The sequence below is a fragment of the Enoplosus armatus genome, chromosome 21, assembly GCF_043641665.1.
Source record: "Enoplosus armatus isolate fEnoArm2 chromosome 21, fEnoArm2.hap1, whole genome shotgun sequence".
Lineage (NCBI taxonomy): Eukaryota > Metazoa > Chordata > Actinopteri > Centrarchiformes > Enoplosidae > Enoplosus > Enoplosus armatus.
Window position 1 is genome coordinate 7099737 of NC_092200.1, and position 18087 is coordinate 7117823.

Below are 18087 nucleotides of genomic sequence, written 5' to 3' on the forward strand. Positions count from 1 at the left end.
ATGTGTGATCGCCCCCTGTTGTTTGCCTGCAGAAAGTGGAAACCTGGTCAGCCTGACAACTGGGGCCACAGGCATGAAATGGGAGAAGACTGTGCGGGGCTCATCCACGAAGGGCTGTGGAATGATTTCTTCTGTGAAGATCTCATAAGCTACATCTGTGAGAAGGAAATGGAGACCTGTACGTCCATTTCTCTCTGCTCAACAAGTATATTGAGGGTGATTTCCTCAGAGGTGTCCTAATGTCGTTCTGTCTTTTTCTGCAGCAACATCGTCTGGATCGTAGCGATGTCTTGAAAGGGAGCTTGTGGTGAGCAGCTAGACTTCCCACATGTGGCACTGGTCCACTGACGCAGCACATGGGGAGTCCGTACGGAGAGAGCAAAGGGACAATTTTGAAATGAGCCCAGGGCTGCAGCAGCAAACGTCTCTCCAACGCAGAAGAGATGGCTTTCCCCTCCAAAGTGAACCCAGTCCAACTTTACCAGCAAGTGCAATACAGCAGGGCAATCAAAGAAGGAGGACTTTTATTTTTTAAAGTACCAAATCACCAGTTGATTTTATAAATATTTTTATGGTTATTTGAAATACATTTTATAAAACTGTATTCCACGTGCAACTGAATATCTGAATGTATATTTCATTATGCAAGTTTTGTTGTAGGAAATTATAAATTCTATGAAGCCAAGTGGACTTACCGTAGTGCTTTTCATAATATGTAATAGTCTTAAAATGAAAAGGTGCAAAATGATGCGCAAAAAACAATAATGTCGCTGATATGCTATCTTCGAGGAACCTGTTATCTAACCTCACGAATGTCTATATAGCATTTTCATTTATAGGAGTAGAAACCAATGAAGTATTTACACATAAATACGAGACTGCACGTTTACAGTTTAATACCCCATGTATGATACAGTATTTTGTGATTATGAGATTTATTTTTCACTACTACAGACGTACATATGTTTATGAATCTGTGGATCCTACCTACAAATATAAAATGTGCCATTTTCTGCACTCAGGTACTGTTTCCTGTTGAGAAAAAAACACTACAATAAAGATGAAGGAAACACTCATAAATAAATATGTAAAACCCACAAGATGTTTGTATTTGTCAGCTCATTTCTATGTTTTTATGCAGATCCAGATAAACAGATCTAGTCTCAAATGGCTCATCTGTCTGCAGTGTGTCATCACAAAACTCTCCACAGTATTGTAGAATTTAGTTTATTGATTTTGCACAAAAAGGTTTTCACATTTCTATTGTTTGTTCTTGAAAAATAAATTTTCCAGTGATTTGACATTGACTTTTATTGCTTTTCTCCTCTCTAGCCCAGATTATGAGCAAAACTGGTTTTCTTAGATAACCATGGGCTTTGCAGTTCATTGGCTAACATTTCCTCTCAATCATTTTACATCTTCAGCTGCACAGAAGATTGAAATGATCTTATATATATATATATATATAGCACCTTATTAGTGGGAGGGAATCTAACTACCTTTCAATCGACATGGACATGAGATTCTTTATGTTAAAAAACAAACAGCGACTGAAGACTGTCAGTGCACACACAAATTTAGAATTGTAGTCTATAGAAAAAGCTACTACTTTTTTTGACTCAATTTAGTTTAAGATGCACTCTTGTAAATTAATTTGACATGGTAAACATCAAAGCAACATAAAAGAATGCAGGAGCTGAGCCAAGCAGACAAAATGTTAAGTTTGAGCTGTGCTCGCTCTAAGTGATACAGTGTGTGAATAAATCATCTTTAAGAAATATGCTTGTTATTAGCCGCTCATTTCACATTGCATCATTTACACATAAGGCAAAACAAACATACACAAAAGAAGCAGCATATTGTCTAATGGAGATTTATTGTTGAGGTATGATAGAACTACGAATATTCTCTCTTTTGAAACCTTGTTTCGTTACAGCCACACAATGTCTGTAGAAAATCACCGTGCTGGAATACACTCACAAAATAGTAAAACTGCCAATTGGGTATGTTAGGGGATGAAGTGGGGACACTGCAGGAGACACAACTTACATTTTCCTCCCATGTTTCATTTCACATTTCCCTGGAAGCCTCTCATTTGCCTTTTTCTCCTTCAGACAGGTGGGTGCAGTGTTGTGACTCTGGCTCGTGTTTTTCAGTGCAACAAGGTGCAGTAAGGCTGGTGGGTGAATAAAGGACTCTTTACGTCAGGCTTCTGTCTCAAGCTCCAGCAACACTGCGACTGTGAACGTGTTTCCAATATTACCACTCAGATAGGAATCAATCCTGTAAAGTAATGCTAAGGATCAGTTATTATGAACGCCTTTCTTCCCGATTATCACTGGCTGTAGCTCTCATCAGACAGGTCGTCATCTGTGCGGCTCTTCCGGTCCCATGCAATGAAGAATGTTAACGGCTAAAGATGAGGTGGAGATGAAGTGGGGGAGGTGAGGGTGATGTGGAGGCAGGCTGGCTCAAACAAAGGCATGAGGTGGTGGCTTGTCTAGTCGTCCTTCTCCACTATGATCTCCCCGTGAAGCACCCTTCTCCTCTGCCGCAGCATGTGAAAGTAGAGCTGAGGAAACACTGGGGAAAGTAAACAGTATTGATCACTAAGTAAATACTTGAGGACACCCAGAAGCTTTGACATGTAGAACTTAAGGTGGGTGCAGTGTATGTACAATGTGCGTGCAATCATCTCAAACTACAGCAACTTTCTCAACAACATTTGTTCATTATCAGTCTCCTAAAAGTAGTATTTTCTGCATGGATGTTCTGTTGTATTGGATTATACTGCTCATGTTATGATTTCCGCCCCTTGTGTATAACAATTTCACTTGGCACAAAAATCCTTTCCCTAAATATAAAGCTGGAGCCGGCAGGTGGTTAGCCTAGCAGTGGCTTCCTGGAGTCTTGTCGTCACCCTGAGGTTGCCAGGCAACCAACCCGAGACACCAGAAAGTCACAGCTCCTGGCTTAAAAATAGTCCAGCCTGCACTTTGTATTGTGTAGAGACTAAACAAACAAGATAATTAGTGAGCTTTAGAGGAGTCTGTAGGAACCTTAGGACAGAGCCCTGCTTCCAGTCGTTGTGCTAAGCTAAGCTAAGCTAAGCGTCTCCTGGCTACAGCGTCATATTTAACGTACAGATATGACAGTGTGTGATCAATCTTCTCATCTAACTCTTGGCGAGAAAAACAACACAGGTTGAAAAGTCTTTCACAAGATTTAGAGGTCATGTAGGATACAACCAATGTTGCCTTTCTGTCAGACCCTATGAGCTGCTGTCACAATCCTTCAGGAGACAAGAGACGCAATCTCTGAAGCCTCATGTAGGTGAATCCTCACTAGAAAGTCTTTGTGGCGTGAGCCCACTCTGAGCACACCAAGAATATGGCACTTAATCACGTAGATTTACTGTTACAGTCAGTGTTATCATCTAACGTGTAATATTAATAGCTCACTTGTCATGTTGATAGTCATTATTAGGACATAAGAGGTCATTAGAGGTCATTAGCATCATAGTCTGCTCAGTGATCTGGACAAGGGACACTTCACAAGGATGTGTGAAGCGATTTCTGGTGGGGTCAACCTGCTCTACATATTGTATCATAAAGCACAGCGTAGGACTAAAAATGCTCCTTACGTGGGATGTAGGACAACATGACGGTGATGAGGCAGTAGTAGTAGTCGAACGACACGTTATACATGTTGGGGAGCCTCATGGAGTACATTCCAGATCTGCGTACGAACGGCAGAGCAGCATAAATGGTCAGCAGCTCTCCAACGACTCCCAGAGGGTACAAGACGATGAAGAGGTTGTATCTGGGAAGGAGAAGAGGGAGGATGTTTTAACACTCAACAGTGTGGCTCACAGATATACACAATCACACACCTGCAACAAACACTTATTTTGCAGATGTTAAAACACGCACATGCTTAGATGTTCAAAAGACATTCAACACACACAATCTACACTCAAACTGTAACAGATGCAACCTTTCAACAACCAATGCATGCTCCCTAAAAAAAGGTTTTCACAATACAAAAGGTCCCTAAGTAAGCATAAGCAACCATTCACATGGTGTACGACAGTCGAGGGTCGCCAGTGAAAAAGGATTTGATTTGTTGAGCAAAGCTGCAGGATCAGGTTGTGGCAGCAGTTTGGGCTTCTGAAGGCTTCCTAACATCAACAAGTAGGACTTATCCAAAGAAAGCTGTTGATGAAAGTTGTTTGCTGTGCAAGTCGGCTTTACTTTTACAACTTATAAACCTTATATATAACTTTATAACAGCCACATCAAAATATGGTCCCACATTTGTCATAAAATCATCTAAAATTCAGGATAGAGCTATCAGGTTTTAAGAGAACTGCTTGGCTTTCTGCTACAACTGCCTGTCACTTCACATGAGTGCAAGACGGCCTGCCTCCCGCTGTGACATGCTCTCTCTAGTATGGTATATGCCGTGACTCAGGGCTGCAGAGATCCTGTATTTAGTCAAGACCACAGCAAAGGCTCGGGGGAGCGTCTCGGCGGATGTGAGAGAAACGTTGGGCGAACATTCCATGACCAAAACAGATGGTCTTAAAAACATGAGCAGCTGAACATGAGCCCCTCCGCCGGGGGGCCTGGCGTCTCCTCCATGCTTAAAGAAAGAAGCGAAGGCTGGGGGGCAGGGAGGAGAGTGACATTCAATGCACGGGAATCAACACAAAAGGGTAATCGGCACAAAACTAAATGACCACATGACACCCTAACGTAGAGGAAAAATGTCTATTTTTGCTGGTGAACCTCTGTCAGCGGTAACCCAGAGACAGAACATTGTCTCGCCTTGTAAATGAGTTGATGTAATGTGTAAACCTCACTATTCTGAGGCGAGACAGGCCTCTCTGGGCTGTAAGATGCCAAGCCTGTGTGTTGGACAGCTATCAATGTGTACAGCTGACGTTCCTCCCAACGACTCCGATTTCAGCTGAGCTACTGTAGCAGCGAGACACGCCACGTCACAAGTACTTTTCACACAGTAGTAGGCAGGCATTATGTCACTCTAGAGCTGAGAAATGTACCGATCATCATCACGTTTCACCGAGAATCATGACAATTCTATGTAATGTTGTCTGTGGCTTTGGATTTAAAACAATGCTTTTTTGAATGCTAACTTTGCTATCGTTGTTTTCACAGTTTGTTAGAGCAAGTTACAACAAATATTGCAGGCGTATGTTAGGAAAAACACACGCTATTATAAACCATATTTCATTCTATTTTCAAATATATTCTTAAATGATAAATAAGCCCTAAATGTCTTCTGTAACTTCTGTTCTGCGTTATCAGTATTGTCAGAGCACAATGTTAGCAGTTAGTTCTCCCACCATTGGCTAATGAGGTGCTAATCAATAAACACACACATGCTTCTCCTCCCTGTGTGATCCAGGCGATACTTAATACACACTCGGCTGCTTCCTGAGGAAAAGCCGGTGTAGGCCTGGGGAGGGAAGCATGCCAGAGGTGAAATTGCCCAAATCAGGCCGACATGCTCGGACACAATGTGCGACACAGTAATGACAATTCAAGCTCATCCCGGGCTGCAGGTAACGGCATCTCCACCTGGCCCATTTGATGAAGTACGGCAGGTGGTGGAGCAGGTTGAATGTGTAGTAGGAATATCTGGTAATCTCTGTCACCGTCCACACAACCAGGAATAGGATTACGCTTTCTTCGCTCTGGATCTTCATTTAAATCCGAAAGAAAAGCGGCAAATATACAAAGGAAGGAAAAAGTAAAGTGTTTACGTGAGTCAAACCTGACACGTGCTGCTCTTACAGGTAACAAGTGCAGGTGTGTGCAAATGTGTGGGAGCAATGATGTGATAATAAAGCACAGCTCTGGCAGATTTCATGCAACAGATGCTAAAGCAGGCCTCATTTGAAACCCTTTGAGAATCTACCTAGTACTAGGAGGTAATATTGAAGTAAAACTTGTGATTAAATTAGTACTTCTTCTGTGTTGTGTGCTGTGATAGTCACCTGTCTGATGCTGTTGGTGATGAACCAAACCATGAAAATCCGTGAACACACTTGAACCCCAGTTACAATCACAGAAGTCCTCACAATCCCTGCAGCAGAGCAGGAGGAAGAAAAAAAAACAGTTTACAGCTGCAGAGGTGTTGGCATGTTTGTTTACATCTGAACGTAAATCATTAGTCATAACCATAAACAAAGATCATGACATACCTATGGCACAATGTCCCAACTGTAAGACCAAACACAGAAAGATCAGTTAATTTTTAAAGTTGATTATGATAATTTCTCACTGTAAGAGGTCGCACTGCGATTGACAGCTTTTCTATTCAAATTCTTACCTCAACTAATGCAAAGGTCTGGAAAAACTTGAGTGTCCTTGCTATACTTCTGTACAGACCCTTATGTGTGCCTTTCTGGATGTAGAAGCGCATCATTGCCATGGCCAAAACCAGCCACCTGCAGGAAGAAAAACAGGCAATATTACATAAAGGCACCACTTAGTGTGAACAGTAACTGCTACACTGCTGAAAGAGACAACAGGCCATATGGGATAAATGGTGTAAGAGTTTATACATAGTTTCCAGTATCCCAGTATCACAGGAGACTGAAGAACAGGAGAAACCATGTTCCAGGGCGTGCAACAATTATCTGGCTGCTCCTGCGTGTCCTCATAGTGTAAATCAACAAAAGAGACAAAATGTGCAGGTTATGTATACTTAAGAATGACACTGAACCCTACAGTGACAATAACTATTTACTGGTGACGCCTGACGTGACAAAACATGATGAATGGGAGGATTACATTTATAAAATCATGGGTAAGTTTGAGACGGCCAGAGACACAGACACATTTAACGGATGTGTCATTATCCTAAAGATTCACATCAGTAGTAACGAACAAAGAGACTCCCCATTAGTCCTTGCAATTTAAATCTCGCTGTCATGTCTGCTTCAAAGTGATACTTCCACAAAATGTAATTACGTTTTAAACAGTCCGACATTTACCACTACTGTGCAACATATTAGCATATTAACACTTTGCATCTATTTTGCACAATTCAGTTGTTTCAAGTTTCAAAAATGCTCTTTAATCTCCATTTTCTCTACAATTATGACAAACATGTCAACAATAGCCAACCCTTAATATCAGCCAAAACATAAAGCTGTATATTCCTTTAGCTAAACTGTTAGGAGGCTGCCTGCTCCTGAACTATAAGTATCTCAAATGACATACTACCAAAATGTAATCCAGGTGTAACATCATCAATATAAATCCTTTAAACAAATTGTCACCAGCTCCTCACGCTGCCCTCTCGACTCAGCAACATACAAACAGTCAAACAGCAGCAGACTCCTTTATAACCGACTACAGCCATGAAAGATTATCTCACAGAACTGTTAACAGGGTCAGTGGTGTTTACAACTTAGTGGGTTCAACGGGGCTGCAACCAATGATCATTCTCATCATTGATTAATCTGCTGATTATTTTCTCGGTTAATCACTTTGATTTTAAAATAGTAAAAAAGAGATTGTACTTTCTTGGAGTCCGAGGTGACATCTTCAATTTCCTTTTTTTAATCCAACCAATAAAACCCACAGATGTTCAGTTAACATTCATATAGAAAAGCAGAAATTCTCACACAACTTGAGAAGCTGAATCCGATGAAAGTGTGGCATTTTTGCTTTAAAAGATTAATCGTTTCCGCTCTAATTGGATACTTTAAATATGAGCTCTGAGGCCAAAAAAACTCCCCAAAACCATGATAACCAATCATGTTATTTGTCTGTTCAGTTGATGTAGGTGTGATCATTACATTAGAGTGCATGGTACAGTAATGGGAAGTCAAACTAAAAAGATGTTTTGAAATCACTGCAGTAGAAAATCAGTCAAACATTGCTTTTATATAAACATAAACAACCAAACTGTACCCTGAATAACAATATTTTTTTTAAATCCCATGATATGACGGATGATGAATAATGCATAGTGGTAGCCCTGCATGTTGTGTTGATGCATCTTAACCATATTGTAATAAAGCAATTAAGCCTTAATGGGCCCAGAACATTTGTATCAGTATTGGATTGAATTTCAGCGACAGTATGTGGACAGAGTCATCACTGTCATAATAAAGTAGTGTACTAGAAAACATTGACAGAACCACTGGACTAAACTACCAAACTTCACTGAAAAAAACTGTTAAAACTAGCTCCACTGACGTAACACATAATAATATATAATCCCCAGAGCAAGTACTTTTACTTTTGGTATTTTTAAGTACATTTTATTATAATACTTCTGTACTTTAAGTAAGAAATTAAAGACTTTTACATGAGTATTACTAAGTAAAATATCTGTGTACTTCTTCCAGAACTGTCGTTGAGTGCCACTTGTTGATCGGTCAGCTCTTTTACATTTTCATGAGCAGTATTGATTCCCATACGTTTTGTCTCGCCAGTTTTTCATATAAACACGATGGTAATGGCGCGCTGTGTTTGCATTTCACAAATGTTATGTTGTTATTTAAAAAAAAAAAATCTGCCCATTGAGCATTTCACAGTCCCAGACCTGAGCTCCAGTATCAGCGCGCTCCGGCTATACTTATCACTGCAACTGACCGGAGGCAGTGTGGGCCTTGACGCTGACACCGTGCAGTCAGCCCTATTTGGACACGGCTGCAGCGCCAGCCTGTCACTTCAAACCAAACGCCATTCATTCATTTTCTAACCCTCAGATAAGTACCTCTCACATTTTTATCTTTCTTTACTATCAAATTCTCCAAGTTTTTCCAAATTCCGGCGAGCGGCTGAATTCAGCGAGCTGAACAGGCACTTTCGACTTGACACAGAGACACACAGTCCTATAAACAGCAACACACGCTTACGGTTTTTTAAGGAGCGGCTAACTTATAGGCTTTTCTTATTAATAGGCGACCGGGGCGGAATCACGCACGTACCCGGCGGTCATGGCGATGTTGTAGAAAGTGAGCCATGCGGTAGCGAGGGCGCTTTTCGTTTTCTTCCTGTTGTTGTTTTCCTTCTCCTCAACCGTGCCGTCCTCCTCGCTGGACGCCATGGTACCGGGGGCAGGGTGGGGAAGTCAGGAAGGGAGCTGACAGCTGGGGCTGGTAGGGAGGGGAGCAGCAGGGTCATCCATCCATCTATCCGCCCACGGCTCCCCTCTCTCGCGGGACTAGTGCTGCAACAAGTGCGTGGCCTGCCTGTGGGTCAGGGACTGGTATTATGAAGTCCTTGTACCTTGCAGTAGAAAACTTGTATGATAGTGGTAGAATGTAGGCCTAAGTACATTTACTCATTTAAGTACACATTTGAGGTACTTGTACTCGAGTCTTTACTTCATCTCAGGGGGAAACTAATACTTCACTACAATTACCTGGCAGCCTTAGTTACTTTATTGCGATTATATTATCAAATTAAGAATTTTGCATACAAAACATATGAAGATTTTATAAAGTGTGATGATTTGTGAGAGATTAAACTGCCCAAAAGTATATAGAAGTACAACTGAAACCTTGGTCAATTAACTGATTAGTCAATTGACAGATGAATTATTGGCAGCCATTTTTAAAAAAAAAATTAAATTCAATTTTAATTTTGACCTGCAAATGTGTGCCATTTTGAGGGAAATGAAGGAGGCTATCATAACCATAAGCTGTGTTTCACCATCCACTTTTATTTAACCCCCCTCTGTCATAGTATAAACTGCTCCACAAAAGAGGAATGAGCTACAAACAGATATAAGACTGGAGTCAATGGTCTTTTTAATAAACGTGCAAACGTCTTGCGTTAGCGACCTAGCTAAGCTTGCTAACTCAGTAGGCAAGCAGTTAGCAAGCGGGTTAGCTCTGAGAACTTTTTAACCCTAACCCTTTCCTCCTCAGTTAAACTCTTTATTTTATTGAATGAAATATAATACAATGCCAGGAGGGAGTAAACGGCACAATACAGAACAAAAAATAAGGAGCTTGCCAAGCTGTTGTGACTGACTAGCGCTAGCATATTCGTGGCTAGCTAGTGTTGGCAGTTAGCTTACCAGTTAGAGAAGTTCACCCTGCTAGGAGTCACTTTGTCACCAAGCATCTTCAACCAAATATTTATCCATGAAGACACACAGATTAATTATTTGCCTAATATATATGCTTCTTAAATGTAGTGAAGTACAAAGTTGCAGAAATAGGAAATTGTCACAATGTTATTGTGTTGATTTTTGCTCATTCTGCCTCTGTCCCACTTTCCCAGGCCACTTCAGTATTATTCTTTACCTGTCCACTAGGTGCCTTCAGACTTTCTATTTATTCCAGATCCTGCCACTCTCATCTGCCCCGCAATCACCTCTTTCCCCTCACCTGAGCCTCCCCGCCCATCTGCCTACCTGCACCTTATTTCCGTTTCCCCAGTCAGTTGTCAGATTGTTGTAGTTTCTTCGTTTTCATCTTTCTTTGCTTTTAAGACACTTGTACCCACCTTCCTGCCAGTCAACCTACTTGTGTCTGCCTGTAAGCTCATTTGTAATTTCAACCAGTCATGAAATCATTGAACTGTCCTTATCTTCCTTGACTATCTGCTGCCTCATACTCACCTGCCTGACGGGAAATGCTCAAGTATAAGTACTTCAAAGTTGTCCTTAAGTACAGTACTTGAGTATAAGTGCTGAACATATCTACAGGTATTAATCTGTGCTGGTCTGGCTCTCATGGAGGCACTGCCTGAGAAACTGCATCAATGCAGAGTCTAAAATTAGCTCTTCTAATGACGCTCAGTAGAAATGTGTGTAAACTAAAGACATCACCAAATATAGTGCAGTCTACCTAATCCCGATCCAGTTACTTGATCAGGTGTTCAGGTGTCTGAGGTCAGCAAAAGCACAATGTCCAGCTGTTTCAGGTTTCTCAATAGCAAATTTCCACTTCATTATTAGCTTGAGATTGCATCAACACACATGGTCATGGTATGAAATATACTGTGCGTGAATGATATTTGGACTTAAGAGAGGAGCGACATTAATTCATTTCAGCTCGTGCTTTTGGTTTGATCGACTGAGAGAGTGTAGCTGGCTTTTTCAGGAAAAAACTTAGACACTACTAAGTCTTAAACAATTTGAATTTGCTGAGAACTGATATGCTGAAGCAATGTTTTTAAACCACTGATATGTTTCTAGTATTAGCTTCTGATATTTTACAGTCATCCCATTTTGCCACTAGATGGCGATGTGTAAATATGAGTCGAGCCACAAGTGCCTTTTAGGTTTTCTGTGGCTTCATGTGTCTTCAGTTTACAGCCAGTAGCCCTTGGATGTTGCTTTTTATCAAGTCCACTTGTATTTGCTGGTTTTGGAGAACGTTCAGGGAAAACATAGGGTATAACTAATGCAAAGCTACATGTAGTTTAGATGCTCAGAATAATGTACGTCATCTATTATGTGTAGCAGATTGATAAGATAGGATTTTAGCTTCAAAAGCATCAATTGAAGTACCATTTTCAAGGCTAAATAACCCCACTGAGATGCCTGCAGAACATACATATCCTTCAGGGTGCAGAGTTAGACAACCTTTGTTTGTATGCTGTATGTATAAAGAGAGTAAAGGGCCAGTCACATCACCGTCACACCAAGGTACACAATGCCTAGTGCAGTGTAAGCAGTTGGGTGAGCAGAGAGCCAGGGCTGTGGTGTGTGGAAAATGCTAGTGGAGGCAGACAATGCGTTAGTCCGAGGCCTGACCAGCCCTCAGAGGGACAGGGGTCGCCTCACTGCGACAACAGCCCCCGTCTCCCTCCCTTCTTTTTCTTTTTTTGAGCTGCCACAGCATGGGCTCGGGGAGGACGCTGAAGTTTGCCGTGTGCGAGGTGCTGCAGTTTGCAGGCCTGTGCGTGCCACTCTTCATCGTCATGCAGAGGTTCGCCGTCATCGTAGCCAAGGTCAAAACCTCGGCGCAGCCGCCCGGCGACGGCAGCACAGCCTACTGGTTGATCGTGGCCTCCTCCATTGCCTATGTCACCTCCACCGCCCTGCTGGTCTGGGTACCCCTGAAATATATGGTTTTCGTGAAGAAGAAGTTTCTCATTGGGAGGAAGAAGTGGTGAGTTTCTCCTGCCTTTGTCCTGACGTCAGGGGCCTGGGGAGCCAGAAATGGAGGTCCAGCACTGCTCTTAGCTGTGTATGGCCAGCAGCTGGGATCCCAGTGCACCGCTGACTGAGACCTGACCAGCTGGTTTGAGTCTGAACAGGCCTGTAGCTGGTTTGGACTGCACTTGGCTGGTGAATACCATGAGTTAGCAAGTCCTGCAACTGCCTTTTGTCTTCCTTCCTTACTTTTTTTGTCTCTCCTTTCCTTTGTCTTTGTATCAGGAGGCCTGTGGCCCTCGTATATGTGATCCTGTCCACATTACCCTGCTTTGCCTTTCTCATCGCCAGCTCTGAGGTACAACATGTTGTGGATTATTTGCCCTTTGTTTTATTACATCAATTTATCTGTACTCTGATCATGAACTTTGACCCTTATGTTGCCATGTTTGAGTCAGTCAATAATTGTAGAACTTTTGTAGTTATTTTGGATGATTCTGTTTATCATTGAAAGAAGTTGCTTTGAAGTTAAATACTAATAACTTTAAATTTGGGACCATGAAATCAAATTTTGTTATCCAGAGGCCTCTGAGTGGAATAAAGGTGATGATTTGTGAGGAACCTTTTGGTTCTCAGGGGAGGAACATCCAGCTTTATGGATAAGGAGCTACTGATAAGCAGCTTGGTTCCTCTTCCTGTCCAAGCTGCCCTTGTCAAATCATCTGTCCATGAGGCACATTTTCACTTCCTCGCTGGCTGCAGCCCAGGTCCTATTTGCTGTTTTATGTGGCCCTTTCTAGAGCCCAAGCTGACCTTTTGGCCCTTGCTTATCTGGTGTCTTTTACATGAGAGCCATAAATTCTGCTAAGATGACCAACTTATCTGCTTTGTTCTGTGTCCTGTTGGTATGAAGTCCTGACTCAGGAAAATACCAGAGCTGCAAATGATTTAGCCTACAAACCCAGTAATAGAGGAGGTCAGAAATGTAGACGTAAATGTAAATTGATGGATTCTATATTAATTGGAAGTGACTATTTACATTAAACGTATGTTCAACTCACTTTTCTGGCTGTTTTCTTAGGTTCAGATAAATAACAACATGAAACATGACACATTCACGGAGCTCCCCGTATCACTGGTCCTCTTCTCTCTCATCTGTATTGACGTTGTGGAGAGGATGCGCCACTGCCGACTGACCGGCCAGGGTGAGCGCAGCTCTGTGAACACATTACACAAATCACTCACTGAGTGCTTTAGATCCTGAACTTTCCTCTGCCAACTTCTATAGTGATACCAGCCGGGCTTTACATTGCAGGAGCTCGGAGGCAACAAATACAGTTCTTTATATGATTCATCCAGAACAATTTAGGGACCCAATTTGAACTTTTTATTCTTTGGCTTTGTGCCCGCAGTTGAAAAATAATGGTGCGGCTGAGGAAATGAGCAAGACATTTCTTATCAATTTCTTGTAACACTGTGCTGAATTGACAAAACATCAGCATTTGTTTTTCTAAAGGGGAGGCATTGAGGTGGTTCGGGTATTTTGCTGTTTATGTGGTATTCCTCGGGAAAAAAAAGCCAATTCTTATGAGAATTTTTAACATCAGCTGTCTCATGAAGTTTTGGCTCCAACAGCAGATTAATGGTTGTATTTTTATCAGCATATAAGATCTGGTGGTGGTTGTATCTCCATTATGCTGATATCACAACTTTGGCCAAACAATATTCAGAATAAAATCATGCTGAACATAATGATTCTTGTCATGTTTGTGTAATTTCAGATTTGCTTTGACGTGTAGAATCTTGTTTGACTGCACTGCTGTTATGAACATCTGTTCTTTTCTCTCCCCAGCTAATGACAATGAGAGAGATGCTGACATCCCCTCCACTGTCCTCACACATGTGGAACAGGTAACACCAGTCACACCTGTCTCTCCAGCTGTGCCGGGGCCAGCTGTGCCCGGGCAAGCTGTGCCAACTCCTATGCCACCGGGAGCAAACCAGCTCAATGACAGGAACCAGAACGGAGCAGGGGCTCGACCAGAGACCAACGGGACAGTCCCGGGGATACCAGGTAATCCTGGGAGACCATTTAGTATCTCTGGATTGAGCTCACGATCAGCGAGCACCACAGCGTACCGCATACCTCCGTACGCCTACGCAGGTCCTCTGAGATTCCTGTGTGCCAGCGACGCCCGAGCGGACGTGTTTGTGGACAGTTTTATGTTCTGGATGGATACAGTGGAGATGGTGAGGGTGGCAGGACATCCCCTGGTCTACTACTCAGGCTGGGTGTTCCCCATCTATATCTTCAGCTACCTGTCTTGCCTGCGTGTGGTGGTCATGCCCCACAGCCCCCTGCTTTCCTCACTAGGAGTGGCTGTGCAGGACTTACCCTTCTTCTTTGTGCGTGTTGGCCTCATTGCCTTCTTTGGCTTTGTCACGCCCATCCTCTATCTGATGAAGAACCTGTTGGTCTGCCTGGCCTTTGTCTATTTCAACTTCATGACTAAGCTGAGGGTCTTCAACACAGAGAGGATGTTCTTTTGAGACAGACACTCAAAGCAAACATTAAAACATAGTAGCATCAATAGGTTGGCACAATCAGGAACTGTAGGATGACAGGATCCAGGTGGCGGTTGCACCAGCTCTTCTTAAGTTCAAATTTAGCCTAGTTACAATATGAATGTTTACTACGTGGAGATTCACTAAATTAAAACAGGCTGCATCACACAATTGAGTTTTTACATAGAGATTTGTTACTAAATATTTACACAGTAACTGCCAAGGGTGTAACTGTTACATACAGCTTGCTAATAGACTCACCAGATGTAGGCTGTTGGGATAAGTCTGCCATTGGGCGACTATTTCACCCCTTCCGCTATCTGCATGTTACTGTTGTGCAAGAGCAATGTCGCTGCCTCCTGGGCTTAGCGCCGCCCAAGATGATTGTGATTGATTTAAAGAAATACAAATAAACCAGAGTGTTTTTTCCCCTACACCAAAATGATTAAGGGCTCAGCCAGACCTTTCTCCAGCGCTAAAACGTGTAGATGAAGTGTGGAGATCTGGCTATGCGAGACTAGCTTGTTAGAAGGCTACATGATGCGTTTACAGTGAGAGTAAGTTAATATGGTTGACACGTTTGACTGGTAAGATTTTAAATTACAAATAACACCATATACCTCAAATTCCAAACGTTGAGCTAATAACATCAGACTAAATAACCAAATAGTGTCAGTTAGGTTAGTGTAATCACATATTTCCCACTCACTATGAAATGCATGAATACTATTAACTGTAACACACATTTCTCCATCCATGCATCTATAAATAAAATAAAATAAGTAATTCTGACATTAACAAAAGATTGGCTCTTAAATATATTGTTTGCTCCCCTAAAACCGTTATTTTTGACAGTTATGGTTCAGATTGTGATGCAACAGTGGCTTGTTGCTTTTGATAAACTGGTGCTACAGATTTTTCTAAGCAGCTGATTTGCACTGATCACTAAAGTCCTTTCTAGCGAAAACATTTCTTCAGTTCTAACGGTCCAATCTCGTTTAGTACATCACTAACTAGCTAAGAACTTTAGGCACAAACTTAGTAATGGATTTAAGAAAAGCTGGTGCAACCAAAGATATTTTGTTAAAATGCATGATGGTACTTTTCACAGGCCAAAAGGGAGCTCTTAGGCAATGTTTTCCCATAGACGACATTATGTGTCAAATGACTGTTGTGTTATGTATTATTTACCTTTATGTTCAAAACTTTTTCTACCCCTCAAAACCCCCTCACCCTCACCAAGCATGGCACTTTGGGAATGTACCTGTAATGTCACTTGAGATTTTTAGGCAGATTTTTTTCTACCATCATAAAGTGCAGTGAATATGTAAAAGCATAAATCCATGTTGTTTATATTAGGTTTTTCTTTGCTAAGTTATATTCACAAAAGAAACAAAGTGTGAGTTTGTATCATTGATACATATATTTTGGTAAGATTAATAAAGAAAACCATTCAAATATATGTTTTACGTTTCACTTGTGTGATTTATCATGTGTGCAGAATGTGCTGAAAACATGTACATGAACTGAAAATACGTAGTTTATGTTTCTGACCTCCACTCAAACCTTCCACACTGGAATTTATGCCATTTCTTCCCAATCACTCCCCAAGAGAACAGGTTTCCTGTCATTATTCTGCAAAACATTCTCATCACATCCCTTCCTGAAATCCTACATGGTCCAGAGCACAAGAGCAATGACAGCTAGAAGACACAATGTCTTGTACACACGTCCAATCTGATGCAATTCAACGATTATAATTTTCAGGGTGGGACAAAATGGCATGAACTTCTGTACATGCTGCACCTCATCTACTCTGCTGGTGTTCTACAATCTTTGGTGTTTATTTTATAGCTGCACTAATCAGCATTTTTTATATTAACAATGGATGAAATTACTATGTGTAAAGCGAAAGGTTTCGCTCATAGGGACGAACCCACAGATAATTATCACTACATTCTGCAGTTCCCTTCAGTTTTACTAACCCTTTTAGTCTATTTTGGATCATTGTTTTGGTTTTTTGGCCCACTTTCATCAACCCAGTTTCCAGTCAGTAACAGGCAGTGAAAAATACCTTTTACGCCAGCTTCCCAGCACCAAATGGCAGAAAGACAAAGTTTGTGACTAGCTGGTGAACATAAAGCATTTAGCAGCTAAAGAGTCGGATATTTCCTTTAGGACTTGGTGGAAACCCAAACAGAGCTAAAAGGAGAGAGAATATTGGATTTACATTGATGAGGTGTCCAGGAACACGCCTTCAAATGAATGCTAATGTTGCTCCGTATCTGCTGGATGTGTAAAGAAAGAAATTTGTTTGCTAACACATTAAACAATTAAGACAAGAAATTAAGAGTTCAATCTTATTTTATTTTGATGACTTAAAATCCAATCCAGTCTGACAAAAATTGAGAGGCAAAATGAATGCGCTCACAATCAAAAAGTATAAGACACAACTCCAAATGTTTCCCTTTGAAAACGTGTGAGTGAGCTGGAAAGCACAAATTGCATGTTCAAGTATTGATTTTTGGAGAACATTTACATCATGTCAATAGTAGGGCTTTTAAAAATGAAGTCAGACTTGTGACCACAGAGTCATGGACATTTATTGCACCTTTATGTAGGATTTGAAAATCTCTGACTCCTAGTGGTAGTATGAAAAAAGACACTGACAGTAAAAGCACATGACTCTCACTCTCAGAGACCAGATAAATCATCAAAGGTTGCAGTCAACATATGTTCGTTGGAATATACTGAACAACTTATAGCGACAGATTCTCCTACATATTTGTGTTTAATTCGGCATTGTCCGTGCAAAGGACAGGTATTTCACAGGTACATGTCTGCAACACATTTGTCTGCACCATCGCTGGGCATCCCTGCAGCATGAAGCCAAAGTGGTCAGATCTCCACTCACTTCCCCCAATAGGAAGCAGGATTTCCTCCTGTCCTGTCTTTCTACTGACCTGTATCATCACTGCACTCCTCACCCGACGCCTCGCGGACCTCCTGGGGACTACTGTCCCATGAAAACCCTCACATCAGCAAAGTGCTGCATGCATCATTTAATCCTCATTTACTCTAGCGCAATAATCATGAAGTTAGCACATGCCTGATCAGATGTGATTCTCCTGAATCTTCTGACACCTTCTTCAAAGCCAATCTTGCTGAATGACATCTGCTCTCTGGGTTCATTATCCAGGCACAAATTTAGCACAGACCAAAGGGCTATTTATAATAGATCAAAACTCTCAGATAAAGGTAATATATTGAAGCCTGCTACGATAAATTAATTCCCAAAATTCATCATCCAGTCTTAGTATTAAAAATAGAATTATTGTTCTGCCCTGACACTAAGAGTTTTCTTGAAGCTATCATTGGTGACTTTCTTGTTTCTTGTTTAATAGTGAGATGAGATTGCTTGCT

At 41.5% G+C, this 18087-nt stretch overlaps 3 protein-coding genes across 3 annotated transcripts in view; 2 read left to right on the forward strand and 1 right to left on the reverse strand.

The window, feature by feature from the left end:
- Window positions 1–400, forward strand: part of LOC139304626 (collectin-12-like) — a 33124-nt gene extending 32724 nt beyond the window's left edge. Inside the window, exons 10-11 of the mRNA XM_070928550.1 lie at window positions 33–178; window positions 264–400. Coding sequence (XP_070784651.1) covers window positions 33–178; window positions 264–283 — 166 coding nt within the window. The 3' untranslated portion in view covers window positions 284–400. The remainder of the gene's footprint in view (window positions 1–32; window positions 179–263) is intronic.
- Window positions 401–2419: 2019 nt separating this feature from the next.
- On the reverse strand, window positions 2420–9093 carry hacd1 (3-hydroxyacyl-CoA dehydratase 1). The gene is made up of 7 exons (XM_070928305.1): window positions 8975–9093; window positions 6358–6475; window positions 6230–6248; window positions 6023–6111; window positions 5604–5725; window positions 3644–3822; window positions 2420–2583 (listed from the first exon to the last, which is right to left on the reverse strand). The coding sequence occupies exons 1-7, from the start codon at window positions 9091–9093 to the stop codon at window positions 2501–2503; spliced, it is 729 nt and encodes a 242-aa protein (XP_070784406.1). The 3' UTR covers window positions 2420–2500.
- A 2750-nt stretch (window positions 9094–11843) lies between these two features.
- On the forward strand, window positions 11844–14649 carry LOC139304542 (transmembrane protein 236-like). The gene is made up of 4 exons (XM_070928477.1): window positions 11844–12115; window positions 12385–12457; window positions 13181–13304; window positions 13952–14649. Exons 1-4 carry the CDS (start codon window positions 11844–11846, stop codon window positions 14647–14649), a joined length of 1167 nt encoding a protein of 388 aa, XP_070784578.1.
- Window positions 14650–18087: the final 3438 nt, after the last annotated feature.